Genomic DNA, 19,024 nt, shown 5'->3' with positions numbered 1-19,024 from the left:
ATACATGCAGGTTAAGGGAATTGGCGACAGAGTGTGAATGTGTTTGTCTGTGTTGGCCCTGCAACAGTTTGTGTCCAGGTTGTACACTACCTCCAGCCTCAGCTACTTGCCTTTGATCCAGTGATCGAAGACAGTCAACTCACTATATGGCAGTAATTGTAAATTTAAATGCTTTTCTTTTTGTACTTTTAGCTTCCACAAAGACGGGGACTTATCCCAGCAGTCATTAGGCGAGACAAAGGGTACACCCTGGACAGGCCACCAGTCTCTACATCGATTATGAAAGTAGCTGACCGCTATTTTGATACTTGATGGTTTTGCACCATTTTGTTAAAGAAAAATATCCAAATTCACCCGTTTTAGCCATTTAAATGTGAATGAATGAATGAATGAATGAATGGATTTATTGGGCACACACACAAATCCAAAAGAACAGAAACATACCAATAATATGAATGTTATATAAACAAGCCTGTGAGTCTGAAAGGGTGTGGGCAGAAGCAAAGCTTATCAATGCCCACCCCTGCTAGAATAAGTCCAACAATTATAACAGTCATAACAACATATACACAAATTCACAACACACTACATATCAACACAGACATACACTTCAATATTAATTACATTTCAACTCATGTATAAGTATGTTATGTATAAAGCACCAAATCACAGCAAACTTGGCCCAAGTCACTCCATATTAACCCTGCCGACCCCCAGAGCAAGCACTAGGCAACTGTGGTGAGGAAAAACTCCCTCTTAGGAAGAAACCTCAAGCAGACCAGGCTCTAGGGCAGGGGTAGGCAACCTGTTCCAGAAAGAGCCATGAGGGTGCAGGTTTTCTTTGCAGCCACTGACTCCACCAGGTGATTTCACTGATTAACTGATTCCATCTGCTCAAAGTGATATTAATCAGTAAAATCACCTGGTGGAGTCAGTGGCTGCAAAGAAAACCTGCACCCTCATGGCTCTTTCTGGAACAGGTTGCCTACCCCTGCTCTAGGGGGTGACCCTCTGGTTGGGCCGTGCATATATACCTGTATACGTACATACATACACACACAGTATATACATATATACACACACATACTACATATATGCATATACATATATACACACACATACTACATATATGCATATACATATATACACACACATACTACATATATGCATATACATATATACGTACATATACATACATATTGACTGATTGATCATTTATTTTGAGTTTTACAAAATAAGCATTTCTTTGACATCAACATTTACCAACATTGGGTTGAAAAGAACAGGAGATACAAACATACACGCATACATACCCGCGCACTTAACCCGAAAAGGGGTGGGATGAAGACAAACTTATTTAATCCCACCCCCAAATACCCATACGTTATTACGACTACCGAGTGTGACCAATATTCCTTTTTTATTACTATGTAATTGATATCATATGATATGATGAGTAGTATAGTGATGACTATCTATAATAATAATAACAATAATGATAAAAACAATTCCCACCATAATAGACAGTAATAATGACAATAATTATTGTCAATCAAAAAATTTTTTTTTTTTTTTTTTTTATTTCTATTATTATTACTACCATTTTTTTTTTATTGCTATTTATACTGCTGGTGTCATTCCTTAAGCCATTTTCATATGTCAATAAATTCCCCACATTTACTCAGAAAATGACTATTTAAAAGGACTATTCTTGTGTGTGTTGATGGTAATTCTGTCTCAATATATATATATATATATATATATATATACACACACACACATCATACATGCGAACATACATACACAAAATACACACATACATCACCTATACACACATGTATACACATAATACATATACACAATTATGCTACATTCATTTTATTTTATTAATTTAATTACCTTAACTTTTTTATTAATTTATCATCATCATTATTATTTTCTTTTTTTTCCCCCTTCCCCTCCTTCCCCATTTGCCATGTGTGTGGTGCATTAAAAGATGCAAAGTATTTTGTAAACCTGCTGCCAGAGAGGGGTCGCCCCCTGACACAGGTCCACCCTTTGCTGAATGTCCTAGGCTCTGCATTAAAAGACAAGGTTTTGGAGTCTGCTGGCAGAAGGGGGAGACCTTTGAGCAACAGACCCCCACTTGCCGACCCTGATCTGGTGATAATGATGTAAGTGATGTAAGAGGGGGAAACAAGGAGGAAAGAAAAGTCTTTTTATGTATCAATAAACTTACATATGTACATATTTATATAAATGTAAACATAAATATACATATATGTATATATACATGCATACACACCCACATATACATACATATTATACATACACATATACACACACATATATATACATACATATACATGTTTCCCCCTCTAAGTTATTACCATCATCACCATACTTCTATTTAACTAGCATTTCAACTACAGGATCATGATGTATAAAAATAATACTTTTGACCATGGTTACGACACCGGCAATAACAGGTATTATGCAAATATGTTAACATCTATTATATTAACAAACATATAATAAGATTTTATTATCATTATTATTTTTTTTATAATACAGTTTACAATTATGGCTATGATATATATAATTAAATTGATGTACAGGATAATTCCAGGTATTTTATGAAAGTTTGTGTGTCCTAGCGAGACCCCTTCTATTGCTGACAAGGCAAAAAAGCAAAGGTAAATTAACTAGAAATAAATTAAAAAGACGATCACGCACCTCTCTCCTCATTCATGTATTTCAACAGAACCATTTCTTTGTATCTTTTTTTGAATTGATGGATGTTAGGACATCGCTTGAGCTGAGGTGCCAAACTATTCCACAGCTTAATGCCACACACGGACACACAGAAACTTTTCCTGGTAGTTCTCACTGCCTTGACTTTAAAGTTACCACATCCCCTCAAGTTATAGCTTCCTTCTCTCTGGGTGAAGAGACTCAGAATATTACTAGGTAATGAGTTTTTACTGGCTTTATATAATTGTGCAGTGTGAAAATTAACCAGATCTGGCATTTTCAACAATTTGGACTGCAAAAATAGACTATTTGTGTGATCAAGATATCCTACCTTATAGATGATTCTTATTGCCCGCTTTTGGATTATACAGAGGGGATGTAGAAAACTTTTGTAATTGTTACCCCAGATTTCTATACAATATGTTAAGTAAGGAGAGATTAAAGAACAATACAATAAATATAATGCATTATGATCCAGAAAATATTTTGCTTTGTACAAAGAGACATTCTTGGAAACTTTTGTATGTGGCTGATATGAGACTTCCAGCTTAATTTACTATCGACGGTTAGCCCTAAAAATTTGACTTCTGACACTTTATCTATTTCGACACCGTCTATATTTATTGGTAAATTAGAATTGACATTATGATGTCCAAAAAACATGACTTTAGTCTTTTTTATATTTAGGGATAATTTATTAATATTCAACCAAGTTTTCAGCTTAATTCACTATTTACCACATTAATAAGTTTGCTATAGTTATCACTGGAATAGAATATATTGGTATCATCTGCAAATAATAATAATTTTAATAATTGTGACACATTAAATATGTAATTTATATAAAGATTAAAAAAATGTGGACCCAGTATGGATCCCTGTGGGATCCCCACAAGGGATGCCCAAACACCCAGATTTAAATGCACCCATCTGCACAAACTGATGTCTCTCCGTTAAATAGCTTTGAATCCAGTTCCAAGCCACTCCCCTGATACCATATCTTTCCAATTTATTGAGTAGAATTGAGTGATTGTGTCAAACGCTTTCTTTAAATCAATGAATATTCCAACTATATAGTTTTTACTAAGGTGTTTGTAATCTCTTCTATTGCTTCAATTATTGCAAGTGAAGTTGACCTACCAGACCTAAACCCATATTGACATTCATTAATTATGTTATATTTTTCTATAAAGGATCCTAACCTGTTGTTAAAAAGCTTTTCTAAAATTTTGGAAAATTGTGGAAGTAGAGAGACCGGTCTGTAGTTTGTGAAGATATGTTTATTTCCATTTTTGTATAGTGGAATAACTTTTGCCATCTTCATTTTGATCGGGAATGTCCCAGTTTGAAATGACAAGTTACATATATGAGTCAGGGGTTTTGATATGCTTGTGATTATTGTTTTTACTAGCTTTATATCTATGTCATAAGTCAGTTGATTTTTTATTTTTACATTTATTAACAATATCTATTATTTCGGCTTCAGTAACACTGGAGAGAAACATTGTGTTTGGATTGATTTTTATGAGTGATTCCTGCTCCTTGTTACAACCATCTGGAATTTTTGCTGCCAAGTCAGGTCCAATATTAACAAAGAAGTTATTAAAACCATTAACTATGTTATACATATTATAGATGTCCTTGTTCTTATCAATAAAATAATTTAGATAAGAATTACCTCTTACCTTATTTTTGATTATAGTGTTAAGAATTTCCCAGATTCTCTTGGTGTCATTTTTATTATTATTTAATAGATTGGTATAATATAATTTCTTGCTGGCTCTGATTATATTAGTTTGTTTTTATATAATTTATATCTATGTTCAGATTCTTTTGTCCTTAGTCTAACAAATTGTCTGTATAATGTATTCTTCTTTTTACAAGCATTTTGTAGACCTTTTGTTAACCATGGACTTTTGGCGACAGTACTGTTTTTGTTGACTTGGCGTATTGGACAGTTTATCTCATATAATGAATTGAAAATGTCTAGAAATTTATTGAAGGCACAATCCACATCATTCTCCCTATACACAGTGCGCCAGTCCTGTTTTGTTAAGTCATTATTGAGGTGATCTATTGCTTTTTGGGTTCTTCTTCTTAAATGCAGAGTATTGGGGTTTTACCTGAAAATTACAATTGGAGTCATACACAGTGAACACAGGAAGATGGTCAGTTATGTCACAAATCAATAAACCACTTCTATTTTTAGTTTCTATGTTTGTGAAGATGTTATCTATTAGAGTTGCACTATTCAATGTAATTCTGCTTGGCCTGGTGATAACTGGGTATAAGCTCATGCTGTACATTGTGTTTATAAATTTGTCAGTTGATGTGTGCCTATTGGGGTTTATTAAATCAATGTTATCTCCACATATAAATATTTTTTTGTTATTTATTGATGAAAACATTCTGTCCACCCAGTTTGTAAATGTAGCCATATTTGAGCCTGGCGCCCTATATAAACAACTTATGTTTTTCTTGTTTCCATTATAAATTTCTATTGATATACATTCTAACATATCTTTTATTGTTAACATCATACTTTCTATTACCTTAAATTTAATATTTTTCCACACATATATAGCAACACCTCCACCTCCTTTATTCACTCTGTTGATGTAGTTTAGATCATAACCATCCAACTCAAATTGTATTCCTTTTTGCGCATTGAACCACGTTTCTGAAATTGTTATTTTACTAAAGGGTTTTGTAAACTGCTGAAGAAATTCTTTGACACTGTTAAAGTTTGTGTACATACTTCTGCTGTTAAAGTGGATAACTGATAATTTACCTTCTGTTTTAACTGTATTATTGTAATCCTGTTCCGTATAGTAGTTGCAATGAACGGTATCAGTCGAAAAAAACATATTATCCGGGTCTATTTCGTTTTCCAAATCCATTATCTTATGTTCGGTGTACTCAGTTGCTTTTAATTCCAATAATTCCTGGTTTATTATGCTCTGTTGTATTATTTCATCTCCTGAAGTAGAGATTATGGGTTTTGATTCAATGGTTTGTGAAGTAGGACTATTTTTTTTTTTTTACTTTATTTCTCCATACATTATTGACTCATATTTCATATTTTCCCAGCTCTTTTATGTCCTTAATAACCAGCACCGTAGCTACTTCAGGAGACCCATTCAGTTTAATGAAGACTTTACAATTCCTGACCCATGTATTCTGAATTTTGTTTTCCTTAAGTATCTGGCTTTTTTTTTAGCAATGTCTGCATTTGTTTTTGTCAAGTGATCATTCAAATAAACATTCGTACCTTTCAATTTTCTTCCTTGCCTCAACAATGTGACCTTATCCTTTTTGTTGAGAAACTTCATGATAAGCACAGGAGGAGCGCCTTTATTCGTAGGGAGAGGGTGACAAGCTTCAAGACAATTTACGTCCAAATCAATGTCCCTGGACGCCAGGAACGCGGCGACCTGTTGTTCCGCAGAGCTCTCCTCCATCTGGCCAGGTTCGAGATCACTGCCCGCGGCCACTGCGTGGGCATATGAGCGGGGTTTAATCTTTAAACCAGTCACAACCACATCGTTAATCCTTGAGTACTGCTCCAAGTCCTCAACTCTCTTCTCGAGAGCCTCGATCCTCTTGTCCTTGTCCTCTAATAAGGCTCGTAGTCGCGCGACTTCCTGAGTCTGCATAGTTGGGTTGGCTTGTTTTACGCCGGATGCCCTTCCTGACACAACCCTCCTCATTTATCGACGACGAAGAAGAGGAGGAAAACGTTGCCACGAACAGCGGGAGAAGAAGAAAACTAGAAGGGTGGAAATCAGAGTGGGGACTTTGAATGTTGGTAGTATGACTGGTAAAGGGAGAGAGCTGGCTGATATGATGGAGAGGAGAAAGAGACATATTGTGTGTACAAGAGACCAAGTGGAGGGGAAGTAAGAGCAGGAGCATCAGCGGTGGGTACAAGTTGTTGTACCATGGTGAGGACAGAAAGAGAAATGGTGTTGGGGTCATTTTAAAGGAAGAGTATGTTAAAAGTGTGTTGGAGGTTAAGCGAGTGTCTGACAGGGTGATGAGTGTGAAGTTGGAAATTGAAGGGGTGATGATGAATATCATCAGTGCATATGCCCCACAGGTAGGTTGTGAGATGAAGGAGAAAGAAGATTTCTGGAGTGTGTTAGATGAGGTGGTGGAGAGTGTGCCCAAGCATGAAAGAGTGGTGATAGGAGCAGACTTCAATGGGCATGTTGGTGAAGGGAACAGAGGTGATGAGGAAGTAATGGGTAGATATGGTATCAAGGATAGGAATGGGGAAGGACAGATGGTAGTTGATTTTGCAAAAAGGATGGAAATGGCTGTGGTGAATACCTACTTTAAGAAAAGGGAGGAGCACAGGGTAACATATAAAAGTGGAGGAAGGTGCACACAGGTGGACTACATTCTTTATAGGAGATGCAAGCTAAAATAAATCACAGACTGTAAGGTGGTAGCAGGAGAGAGTGTCACTAGACAGCATAGGATGGTTGTTTGTAGGATGACTTTAGAGGTAAAGAAGAAGAAGAGAGTGAGAGCTCAACAAAGGATCAGATGGTGGAAGCTGAAGGAGGAAGACTGGTGTGTGAAATTTAGCGAGCAGGTGAGAGAAGCACTAGTTGGAGGGGAAGCAATTTTGGACAATTGGAAGAGTACTGCAGATGTGGTGAGGGAGACAGCTAGGGCAGTACTGGGTATGACATCTGGACAGTGGAAGGAAGACAAGGAGACCTGGTGGTGGAATGAAGAGGTCCAGGAAAGCATAAGGAGAAAGAGGTTGGCGAAAACATTTTGGGATAGTCGGAGAGATGAAGAAAGTAGACAGGAGTACAAGGAGATGCAGCGTAAGGCGAGAAGAGAAGTGGCAAAAGCAAAGAAAAAGGCATACAGCGAGCTGTACAAGAAGTTGAATAGTAAGGAAGGAGAAAAGGACTTGTACCGATTGGCCAGACAAAGGGACAGAGCTGGAAAGGATGTGCAGCAGGTTAGGGTGGTAAAAGATGCACATGGTAATGTGCTGACAAGTGAAGAGTGTGTGCTGAGAAGGTGGAGGGAATATTTCGAAGAGTTGATGAATAAAGAAAATGAGCGAGAGAAAAGGCTGGATGATGTGGTGAGAGTAAATCAGGAAGTAAAAGAGATTAGCAAGGAAGAAGTGAGGGCTGCTATGAAGAGGGTGAAGAGTGGAAAGGCAGTTGGTCCAGATGACATTCCAATGGAGGCATGGAAATGTCTAGGAGAGATGGCAGTAGAGTGTCTAACCAGATTGTTTAATAAAATCTTGGAAAGTGAGAGGATGCCTGAGGAGTGGAGACGAAGTGTGCTGGTTCCTATTTTCAAGAACAAGGGTGATGTGCAGAGCTGCAGTAACTACAGAGGCATAAAGCTGATCAGCCACAGCATGAAGTTATGGGAAAGAGTAGTAGAAGCTAGGCTTAGAAAACAGGTGAAGATCTGTGAGCAGCAATATGGTTTCATGCCGAGAAAGAGCACTACAGATGCAATGTTTGCTCTGAGAATACTGTTGGAAAAGTACAGAGAAGGACAGAAAGAGTTACATTGTGTGTTTGTGGACTTAGAAAAAGCTTATGATAGGGTGCCAAGAGAAGAGTTGTGGCATTGTATGAGGAAGTCTGGAGTGGCAGAGAAGTATGTTAGGGTAGTACAGGACATGTACAAGAATAGTGTGACAGCGGTGAGATGCGCAGTCGGAATGACAGACTCATTCAAGGTGGAGGTGGGATTACACCAAGGATCAGCTCTGAGTCCTTTCTTGTTTGCAGTGGTGATGGACAGGTTGACAGATGAGATCAGACAGGAGTCCCCATGGACTATGATGTTTGCAGATGACATTGTGATCTGTAGTGAGAGTAGAGAGCAAGTTGAGTCTAGTCTGGAGAACTGGAGATATGCTTTGGAGAGAAGGGGAATGAAAGTCAGTAGAAGCAAGACTGAGTACATGTGTGTGAATGAGAGGGAGCCCAGTGGAATAGTGCAGTTACAAGGAGTAGAAGTGGTGAAAGTAGATGAGTTTAAATATTTGAGGTCAACTGTTCAAAGTAATGGAGAGTGTGGTAGAGAGGTGAAGAAGAGAGTGCAGGCAGGGTGGAGTGGGTGGAGAAAGGTGGCAGGAGTGATTTGTGACCGAAGAATATCAGCAAGAGTGAAGGGGAAACTTTACAAAACAGTAGTGAGACCAGCTATGTCAAAGAAGAAGAAGAAGTCGCGCGACTTCCTCCACTAGCTTGAGTATCTTGTTCTGCTTATTCTTTATGTCAGCTACGTCCAGTGACACTAACTCAAGCGCCTTTTTAACCTCCTCCGACTCCTCCACCACCGAGCTTTTCTTTGGTACCATTTTGTAGTGATTTTGTCTTCGGCTGTTTACCCTGCTCGGTACCTCGCCTGGTAGCAGCGTGGCTAACCGCTAGCCCCGGTCCCAAACTGCGCTTAAAGTTATTGTTTTACATAAGTCCGAGGTCCAATATCCTTTTTTTACGTTGTATTTTTATCCATAGCCATTGTCCGTTTAGTCCGATTCCGAAGAAAAAAATTATATAAATAAGTTTTCAAAGTTTCTTTTGCCTCTTCTCACGCTGCTCACACTCGGATAACCCGGAACTCCTCGGATCCAACCGAGGATCCGAGGAGTTGTGAATACTTTCTTGTTTATTTTACTAGATATGTTATTCCTGTCTGGCAGTAGACTGAATACACCTGGGTTGTAAACAAAACAAGACATTTGAAGGTATAACTTTGGGCACTGCAAAATGCTGATCAACACCTTTCACCATTTTATTGACCTAACAATCGATTAACCAAAAAAAAAATAGATTAATCAATTATGAAAATAAATATTTGCACCCACATACATACGTGTGTCCAATCCTGAATATGCAGTTGAAGATACGTGTATGTGTTGGGATGATAAAATAATGAGTTTATGATCTAATGAGGGGGGGGGGGGGGGGGGGGGGATTTCAATAAATCAAAATTTAGACATCCTGCTAGAAATGAACATTAATTGAGCAGAAATTCTTGCTTTTTAGTATTTACTATAAATAAACTACACATATGTGAAGTCTCTTTCTCTCACACAGATCAATCAAGCATTGCCAAATAGCTTAACAGCAGTTTATTAAAAGCGTTATTATAAGCAGCACAGGTGCTGCATGATTAATACAAAATATATCTGATGTAAGCGTTCAGCTTTGCGGGTTTCTCCTCTTTATTTATCAAGTACCATTTGCAGGAGTGTGGTCCGTCTCTCCGTCCACAGAGCAGTTTCAGGAGCAGAAACACTAAGACACTTGTCTGACTGATTTGCTGTGTATAAAAATATCTGATTAAAATATGGCCAAGAAGCTTTTTGTTGTTATAGAAGGAGCAACTTTCTTCCTAACGAGAAGCGACAATACATGTGGTCGATGACGTAAACTTCAAATTATCTTCAAGTTCTTCATAGCAGATTCCAGAGTCTGTGGAGATATTCCAAAACAACATTTTATTGTGTTTGAAAATAAGTGATGAAGAGGACAACTATGCCAGCACGGCCCAGTTGCAATCGTTACCTTGACATCCCAGATTGCCATTCCTCCATCCATGCCGGTTGTGCAGAACTTTGTACACTGGTTACGTCCTCCATCAAGCACTGAGATTTGACTAAAAACATAAGAGAATTCAGCAACAGAATTTATTTAATTCAACTACAGTCAGAAAAGGAAATTTTACATCATCATGTAGATATTTGCTCTGATTCAGGACTCAGATGTTACATGTCTGACAGCTTCAACTAAACGTCTGGTAGTTTGATGTCACATTTTGAAGTTAAAGAGGTCATAATGTGCAATCTCTGTTTAAAATTGACCTTTTCAGTTAAATGTGTTTGGGCTTTTACCTCAAAGTCCCATAAATCTATGTCTGTGCACATATAAATCCTCCTGTTATAAGCAGAAATTTTGTGCTTGGAACTTGCATTGGTAAAGCATGATGCGTATCAGTCACACTATCAAACCACCTTGATTCTCCATGACAACCACACGCACACGCAACTGGTCCATCTCCACCTCCATGAAGCTCTGGGGTGTCACACACTAACTGGGATTGAATCCTGTTCGATCCTTGTGAGCACCTTTACCAGCACAGACAGCAGTTTAATAATACCCGTCATAATGTTCCAGGCCTGAAACGCCTCCTGTTAAATATCACGTCATGGACTCCTGCTTGTGGCTGCAAATGTGCAATACACCACTTACTCCATATAGTGGCAGTAACACAACAAACACTACTATGTCAGGGGGGAGGAAAATGTTCTCTCAAGATTGGGGGAGAAAAAAAACCAACTAATTGTCATGCGTAAAATTCACTTTAACTAGTAAGGATTCTATGTAGCAGCTAGTAAACCAGCAGCTGCAGACATGGTGCCAACAGAAAAATATTTACTCCAGCAGACTGAGGGAGGCCACACCATGGTTTTCGATCTCACTGGGTGCAGTGCATGCTGGTCAATGTAGGACCTTCAATATATTTGTCAGACTTTTTAGGTTACATTGTATTGATTACATTGGGAGAGATTAAATTTTGCTGGGAGTTACCAGATGTCAGGATATTTGCTGTTTGTGTTACTGTTAGAATGACCTAAGCAGCGGGTCACTCCTCTGAGTCTGGTCTATCTGAGGTTTCTTCTACCTCTACTGCCTATATATGTGCTCAGGGGGGTTGGTAAGGTTAGACTGTTAGCATTTGCATATTCGTCATGTTAGAGATTAGCACGATCATATATGCCATCAAACACTGCACTAGCATTAAGTGTGGTTAGCTCATCTCATATAAATAGCGGCACGCTACACTTAATTTTAAAAAACCTTCCTCTGTGTATAACTGACAAAACGTTTTACCCAATAGTGTAATCTCGGAGCACACCCTGGTGTTGTGCATCTCCACATCCACAACAGCACAGAACCACCTTTGGTCCTGGATAGCAACCACCCAGGCAATCAACCGATCCGGCTGACCCTTCAGAATTTTTTTAATTGGCTAATTTCCACTGGTGAAAGCATTTGATCATTTAATTTCACACACACAATCTTTCGATAAATAAATTTCATTTTAAAAAATATGACATTCAATTAAGTTGTAAAAGAATCACTGAAATGTTATTTTTGCTGCCATTTTTTATGTAAATGCACTGACTTTCACACATCACATCACATTAAATGCCAGAATGTCACTTTATCAGATTTTTTTTTGTTTTATTTTTTAAGTTTTACAGAGCTCCATATTATTACTGTTTCCTACCTGATGCTGTTCTTGTGCAGCGTGCTCAGGTCTTGGTCGGTCCGCTGTGTTTCTGAGGCCCGACGGTCCAGGTTCTGGAAACGTTCCCTAGCACTAATACCCTTCTGAGCTGCCTGCTTAGGAACATCCATCTTACCACCAAATGTCAAGGTACTTTTGGCACCGTCGTACACAAAGAGCATCGGGTAGCAGTCGTGGCCCTGAGGGAACAAAACAAGTCAGGTAGGTCAGGCTGACTACTAAAACTACAGTGTGTAGGATTTAGCTTCATCGAGTGGTGAGGTTTCACACGGCATTATGTCACCATCATTTACAATGTTTGTATTTCGTTAGTTATGGGGATTTGCACTTTCTGGCCTCCATGAGGGGGCTCGCTCCCATGATGATATGAAAGGTTTATTCTGAGCTTATGAAAACACATCGATTCATTGTTGCAGATAATAACACACTCATGGACATATGCTTATAAACACCTCTAAATCCTACACACTGCAGCGTTAACAGATGAGAGCAGAGCTCATTTGGGATTTTGATGATTGTGGGACTGTGCTGTGTGGTGAAAACTCACAGCTGCTACGAGGCTGTTCTCGGTAATGAAAGTGACACACAGCAGAGGAAGAGTCGCAGAGCTCACACTGCTTACCCTGCAGGAATCACAATAAAAAAGGTCAAAGGTCAGAGTCTGCATGGACACAAACTGGTAAACTATCCTGCGTTCTCTTACGTGCAGATCTTGCCACCTTCTGCCACAGACAGAGTGGAATCATGGGAAGTCCAGGCCAGGCGGTTTCCAGAGTTTGAAAAGCAGACGCTGTGAACCCAGCCACCACCAACTCCTACAGCCTGACCCGCAGCTGCAGCTTCAGATACTCCAGACTCAAATAGCAGCTCCCCAAAAGGCATCTTGCTACCCCAGGGAGTGGGACCCGGTTTTTCCTCCACCTCCTTAATGTAGGCTGAAAACACTCTGTAGGTGAGACGAGCCGATTGGTTACAGAAAAGACAAAAGGAAAAGGAGGAAACATAAGTGACTGATCAGGAGCATTAAACATTCTAACATGATCACTCCTGCAGAGTTATAACATGTACTCACTTGGTTCTTATGCTACAGTAACTTTGGATGCTTTAACACTCTTTGAAAGACAAGATTTTTCTATGTTTTATGTAATTATCACTTCAATTAGTTAAGATTTTATGGACTATAATTTAACTGTTTTATAGCTGAAGCCTGGCCTAAATTTTCATACTGTTTGTCTCGTATCAACCGATACTTTCACTTTCATTCTACTGAATCAACAATGCAGACGCTGAAGAAAAATGTTGAAATAATATAACAGAAGTTCACATAGTTTTGGAAGAATTTTGAGATCACCGATACCTGCACTTGAAGTCACAGGATCCTGCAGCTAAAAGGACGTTGTTTGGATGCCAGTCCAGGCTGAGGATAGTGGAGCGGATTGGTTTCTTGATGTGCTTGCACACCCACCTAGAAGTTAACAAACCACATCATTGTGGCCAACAAACTGTGGAACAATCAGGATGCTATCGACACGTGTAAAAACCTCACCAATCATTTTCCTGCTCAAAGTAGCAGATTGAGATGAGGCGTGAACCGCTGCCTACAGCAAACTTGTTCTCGCGTGGCGCCCATTTCACGCAGCGCGCGGCACGGTTGATCCTGAGGATGACCAGGGTGGGCTTCCACACACCGTCTTTCTGGGTCCACACATAGGCATTACGGTCAGCTCCGCATGTAACTATACGGTTACTCTCTATAGCCCAGTCAATCCCTGCAGGAGAAATAAACTTGTGTAAATTTGTGGGACACAAACATAAATAACTACAAAAGTAGTGACAGATTCATTGATCCGCCAAAATCAAACACTTGTTATATTTCTGTAAACTGAAGATTTTTCCTTTTTATCTCTCATTTTTACTCTCCGATATTTTCAAACAGCCCTAGATCCTGATTACTGACCTCTGATTGATTACATTGATTGCTAATCTTTCATCGTGATCACCAGTGTTGCCACAGTTACTTTGAAAAAGTAATCCAATTACTGATTACTCCTTGAAAAAGTAACTTAGTTACTTTACTGATTACTCAATTGTAAAAGTAACTAAGTTAGACTACAAGTTACTTTTTTAGTGACTTGCCCCAGCTGCAGACAACAACCCTCTGCCACCTCAACATGACAATGATACTTGTTTTGCCAAAACTCACTTTAGTCACCCTTTCTTGACTTCAATGAAAATAAATACTTGTTTCATAAAAAGTAAAATAAAGACCTCTTTCTTGACCTCATATTTAACTGTTGACAGCACTGTAACAGTAAAACTTGCAATTTCTAACCTATATTGTTTATAAATGTAACTTAAATTCTTTCTCACATTTTCTAACATTTAAATTCTCTCTAAACATTTTACTTGTCAAAATGATTATTATAAGTAGTATTAGTAGTTGTAGTAAAAAAAAGGCTTCAAAACTGGACCTTTAATCTAGGGGTGTCGTGGGGGGGACACATCCCTGCCCCACATCCCCATTCCATCTGGATTCGCCCCTACTTTGGCGTTTGAGCACAAAGAATGGATAACATTTATTTATGCCGAAAACATGACCAGATTTACAGGTAAGAAAGTTTTATTGTGTTTTCATAATCATGTGCTCCTCAGAAAGAGAGTTTAGGTGCATTTGAGTGGAAAATAGTGTTAGTTGTTGACGCGTCGCGGAGGATCAGCTGTTTTTAACGAGCAGATACGGAGCGGCTCAGCTCAGAATTCTAAATAAAGGAGAAAATAAAGCATAAAAATGTCTTTGTATCAATGGTGATCGTAAGTCCCTTCGGCTGCTCCCTTGTTTGTACTCGGGGTCGCCACAGCAAATCCAAGGTAGATCTGCATGTTGAATTGGCATAGGTTTTACGCCAAATGCCCTTCCTGACGCAACTCCACATTACATGGAGAAATGTGGCAGGGGTGGGATTTGAACCCGGAACCTTCTGTACTGAAACCAAGCACATTAACCACTTGGCCACACCGGCATCACTGGTGATCACTGATCTTTAATGTTAACATTAGACCCTCATTGCTGAACTTTGACCCTAAACTGTATTCTTCAACAAAGACGTTATGTTTTCATTTTAGATAGTTTCTGTCAACCACCAAAAGTAGGATCCACCCTTTGATCTGTTAGTCCATGGGCCAAGCAGATTTTCAGTACCACTTAAGGAGAAAAAAACAACACTTAGAATCCAGCCTCAGTGTATCATGGCCTACACAAAAATGTATGATAACATCCCAGGGTGGTAGCTGTAGCCAGGTAGGGGTCAATGAAGAATTACACAGAGGTCAAACTTTAAAAATGCTCCAATCATGTTGAAAACTATATCACATTACTTGTCTGATCATAATGATTCCAAAAAGGTATAGTCTGGACCATCTATGATGGAATGTTCTGGGGTTATGGGGTCAAAACAGCAAAAATGGTGACAAAGGTCAATTTCACTTTGTACAGAGGTCAAATATTAAAGTTGCTTCAATTTCAGTAAAAAAATTATGCAAATTATTGTTTGGGTTAATAGGGTTCTAAACAGGAATAGTTTGCACCATCTGTCATGCTTAGTTATCATGTTACAGGGTAACATATGTCACATGTCATAGAATTCAATGGCTGTTGACCATGTTTGACCTTTACTTTGGAGACAGCATTCAACACAGCCAAAACTATTCCATTTATTGATCCTTTTATTTCAACCAATAATTTGCATAATTTTTTGCTGAAATTGGAGCAACTTTAACTTTTGACCCCTGTACAAACTGAAATTGACCTTTGTCACCATTTTTGCTGTTTTTACCCCATAACTCCAGAACATTCCATCATAGATAGTCCAAACTATACCTTTTTGGAATTGTTATGATAGACAAGTAATGTGATATAGTTTTCAACATGATTGGAGCATTTTTAAAGTTTGACCTCTGTGTAATTCTTCATTGACCCCTACCTGGCTACAGCTACCACCATGGGATGGCTATCATACATTTTTGTGTAGGCCATGATACACTGAGGCTGGATTCTAAGTGTCTTTTTTTCCCCCCCTTAAGTAGTACCGATTAGGTCAAAATTCATGACTGGCTCATGGACTATGTATCCCGCCTTTGATTTCTGATCAGACTCAAGATCAACAGACAATCCTGACATTTGACCTAGATCACTAACCTAGTTGGCAATCTTACACATTATTACTTAAAGGATCAAAGCTCAAGGAGATGAAAGAGCATGGGTCAAAGGCAGGTTTAAGAGCAAAGGAATTAAATAAAAAACTTCAATGATGAAAGGAAAGTTCCACTCCTTGATACAGAGCTGCAAAATAAATTGAATCATGTTCCCCTTGACCCCAACACTGACCTTTCAACTAAATTTTAATGAATTCATCGATATCCTGACAAGCAAGCAGACAATTTTTTGGATTCTCCTGTTTTGCTTTGAGTCACCATAGGAAGTTCCGGTGCGGAGCTTCGTGTTGATTGGTCACAGGTTTTATGCTGGATGCCATTCCTGATGCAAAACTACATTACAGCCTTCTCGGTGAAGATGTGTGTCTCACCTGTCACATGCCCATTGTGCTCCTTCAGCTCATGGATCTTGGTCAACTTAGGCCCATCTTTCTTGTAGATGTGGACTTCGTGGTTGTTGGGACAGATGGCGATCTCTAGAGCAAAGAAACGTTTTTGGATTCAGTTCAAGAACAAACAGCTGGGTGAAATACAATCGATGCCTGTAGGCAGCACAACGCCCCACCTTTAAACAGTGTGTGAGAACTGTGACCCATAACATATTAAACTGTGTACACATTTTAGTCAGCAGATGAGTCATAAGAGCTGTCTGAGTGCAGCAGTGTGGTTTTACTGAGTCTGAGCGAACACTGTCTATTACATCCGCTTTGCAGAAACCAGAGTAAAACAACCAAATATGGCATTAGTTTCCTGAAGCTAGTGGAACAGAAGAGTCTCTCAGAACAGCTGCCGCTGTTAGTGAGAGGGGGGGAAAATAACAGGAAATAGTTTCTCCCACCTGGGAACCAATCACAATGCACCACCTACAACTGTTTGTGGGTGGAAGCAGAAACCAGTTGAAAGATGTTGCAGCATGTTGCTGCTTAGATAATTCATACAATCAGAAGACACTTACGGGTTCGATCTTTGTTCCAGGCGTGGCAGCTAACTGGTTCCAGCAGGAAGCTGTGGTATGCCATGGCCAATCAGATGCTAGGACGCAACCAGGAAGAACTGTAAAACCAGAGGATGAGCTTAACAGTTATATCCAGAAAGCAGAAGTTGTAATAACGCTGTTATAATGGAAGGAAAACAAACCAAAAGCAAAATAAAGGGACATGCAATGAACATAAACACTACTCTAAGTTCATTTGTGTGGTAACACATCTTATTTTGACTGTGTGTGCAGAAAAGTACATGCCCATAAATTAAATTACATTTTCATTGCCACGAAGCCAAGATACTGATGTGATCCAAAAGTGTGCAGAGTGCATGGTGCCCTTCTTCCTGAAAAGGCTTGTATGCGCGTTACCGCCGTGTCTTAACAGCCATCCGTTAAGTGTTTTCTCAGCTACTTACCCAGAGGGCAGGACAGAGATGAATGGGTGAATAGCTGCAGTAGAGGAAGAGAGGGGGAGAAGCAGAGGATCAAATAAAAGAAAAACCAGGGTGCTGAGCTCGCGGACTCTGGCCAGTCAACACGAACACCGACGAAAAGTGATTTCAGGAAGAGAAAAGCTGAAGAGAGGGAGAGGCCAGAAAGGGAAGTGGAGGAGGGAACAGTGAAACTGGGCAGAGTGTCTGACGGAGAGGCGCACAGGAAGAAACATGCACAAGTTTAAAGCAGATCACAGGCTCAACATCTGAAATGTGACACAGAAGGGGAAAGGGGGAGGAGCAAGACAGCAATACAATGCTCTGCGAAACGGAGGGGGGCAAAAAAAACCCTGCTGAAGCATGAACACAAGGCAAAGGGGGAGGTACATATGGCCACTTCAGCATGAAGAGGAAGAAAAGGGAAGGAAGCGAAACACTGCAAGACAAGAGGGCGGCGACGAAAAAACGGTCTTTGCCGGTTTTCAGAGCATTTACTCAACTTTTCTTTGGCTAGACAGACAATTACAATGGCAGTCTGAGGATACACGTTCACTCTTCAGAGAAAACCAAACTCCATTCATAGTGCGTGGGGGGGGGGGGGATAAATCACAGCAGTTCCTTTAAATGGACTGCATTTCTATTGCACTTTTCCCATCTGATGCATAAAGTGCTTTATAAAGATGCATCACATTCACACACATAAAGTGCTCAGATGCACACCAGGAGGAACTCTGGCATTAAGTGCTTTGCTCAAGTGCACCTTGTTAAGAGTTAACCGTCTCACAGGAGATCAAAAAGGATCCGCTGGCTATAAGCCGGCTTCAGTAACCTCCAGGACAGCACCCACCCCTTTTCTCTCCTTAGCTGCAGAAAAGCGCCTCGGGTTTAACGAGTTTCTTTGAATTTGCAATGTGTACACCAAGTCATTCTGTAATAATAAAGTACAATAACATCAAGATACAGCACGGTTATTAAAATGTAATCTGTATGTCGGCTTAAGCTTCAGACGCCGTCACTAGAGTTCGCAATTTCTGACCTTCTGTAGAGACTAAAAATCTTATCTAGCCACTAATGACAAATCTGGCAATGTTTATTCCACACAAACTGGCCAGTATAGTCCGTGTTTCCCAATCAAAACAAAAAAATCCAACTTTTAACAGGATGTTCAGCTTCCCACCATATGCAAATTAGACATGATACATCATCACATAATCTAACAACCTTTAAAAAAAGAGTTCTGGGAAGATTTTCTGGCAACATTCACTGCCTTTCAGGATGAAAAAAACTCATCTTAGAGAACCAGTGTAAACTTAATTCCTTTCTCAGA

General features: G+C 39.4%; 1 protein-coding gene and 1 long non-coding RNA gene across 2 annotated transcripts; one reads left to right on the top strand and one right to left on the bottom strand.

Moving 5' to 3' along the window:
* Positions 1–297: 297 nt before the first annotated feature.
* Positions 298–9,933, top strand: LOC117525784. Its single transcript, XR_004565141.1, has 2 exons — positions 298–373; positions 9,458–9,933. It is a non-coding gene; the product is annotated as an uncharacterized LOC117525784 (long non-coding RNA).
* LOC117525779 (actin-related protein 2/3 complex subunit 1B-A-like) lies at positions 9,876–18,020 on the bottom strand. Its single transcript, XM_034187722.1, has 10 exons — positions 17,680–18,020; positions 17,237–17,334; positions 16,653–16,757; positions 13,616–13,838; positions 13,427–13,534; positions 12,773–13,015; positions 12,617–12,692; positions 12,049–12,248; positions 10,323–10,413; positions 9,876–10,229 (listed from the first exon to the last, which is right to left on the bottom strand). The coding sequence occupies exons 2-10, from the start codon at positions 17,298–17,300 to the stop codon at positions 10,191–10,193; spliced, it is 1,149 nt and encodes a 382-aa protein (XP_034043613.1). The 5' UTR covers positions 17,301–17,334; positions 17,680–18,020; the 3' UTR covers positions 9,876–10,190.
* Between the last annotated feature and the right edge of the window lie 1,004 nt (positions 18,021–19,024).

Source organism: Thalassophryne amazonica, chromosome 15 (genome assembly GCF_902500255.1).
Source record: "Thalassophryne amazonica chromosome 15, fThaAma1.1, whole genome shotgun sequence".
Taxonomy (NCBI): Eukaryota; Metazoa; Chordata; class Actinopteri; order Batrachoidiformes; family Batrachoididae; genus Thalassophryne; species Thalassophryne amazonica.
This window is presented reverse-complemented; position numbering and strand designations above follow the sequence as displayed.

Bases quoted from the DNA above. Each gene is read 5' to 3' on its own strand.
- LOC117525779 (XM_034187722.1), bottom strand. From the start codon at position 17,300: ATGGCATACCACAGCTTCCTGCTGGAACCAGTTAGCTGCCACGCCTGG. The intron at 12,249-12,616 runs GTGAGTTTTCAC...TTGTTCCCTCAG, and splicing joins AGAACAGCCTCGTAGCAGCT to GGCCACGACTGCTACCCGAT. The intron at 10,230-10,322 runs GTAACGATTGCA...ATATCTCCACAG, and splicing joins TGGCAATCTGGGATGTCAAG to ACTCTGGAATCTGCTATGAA.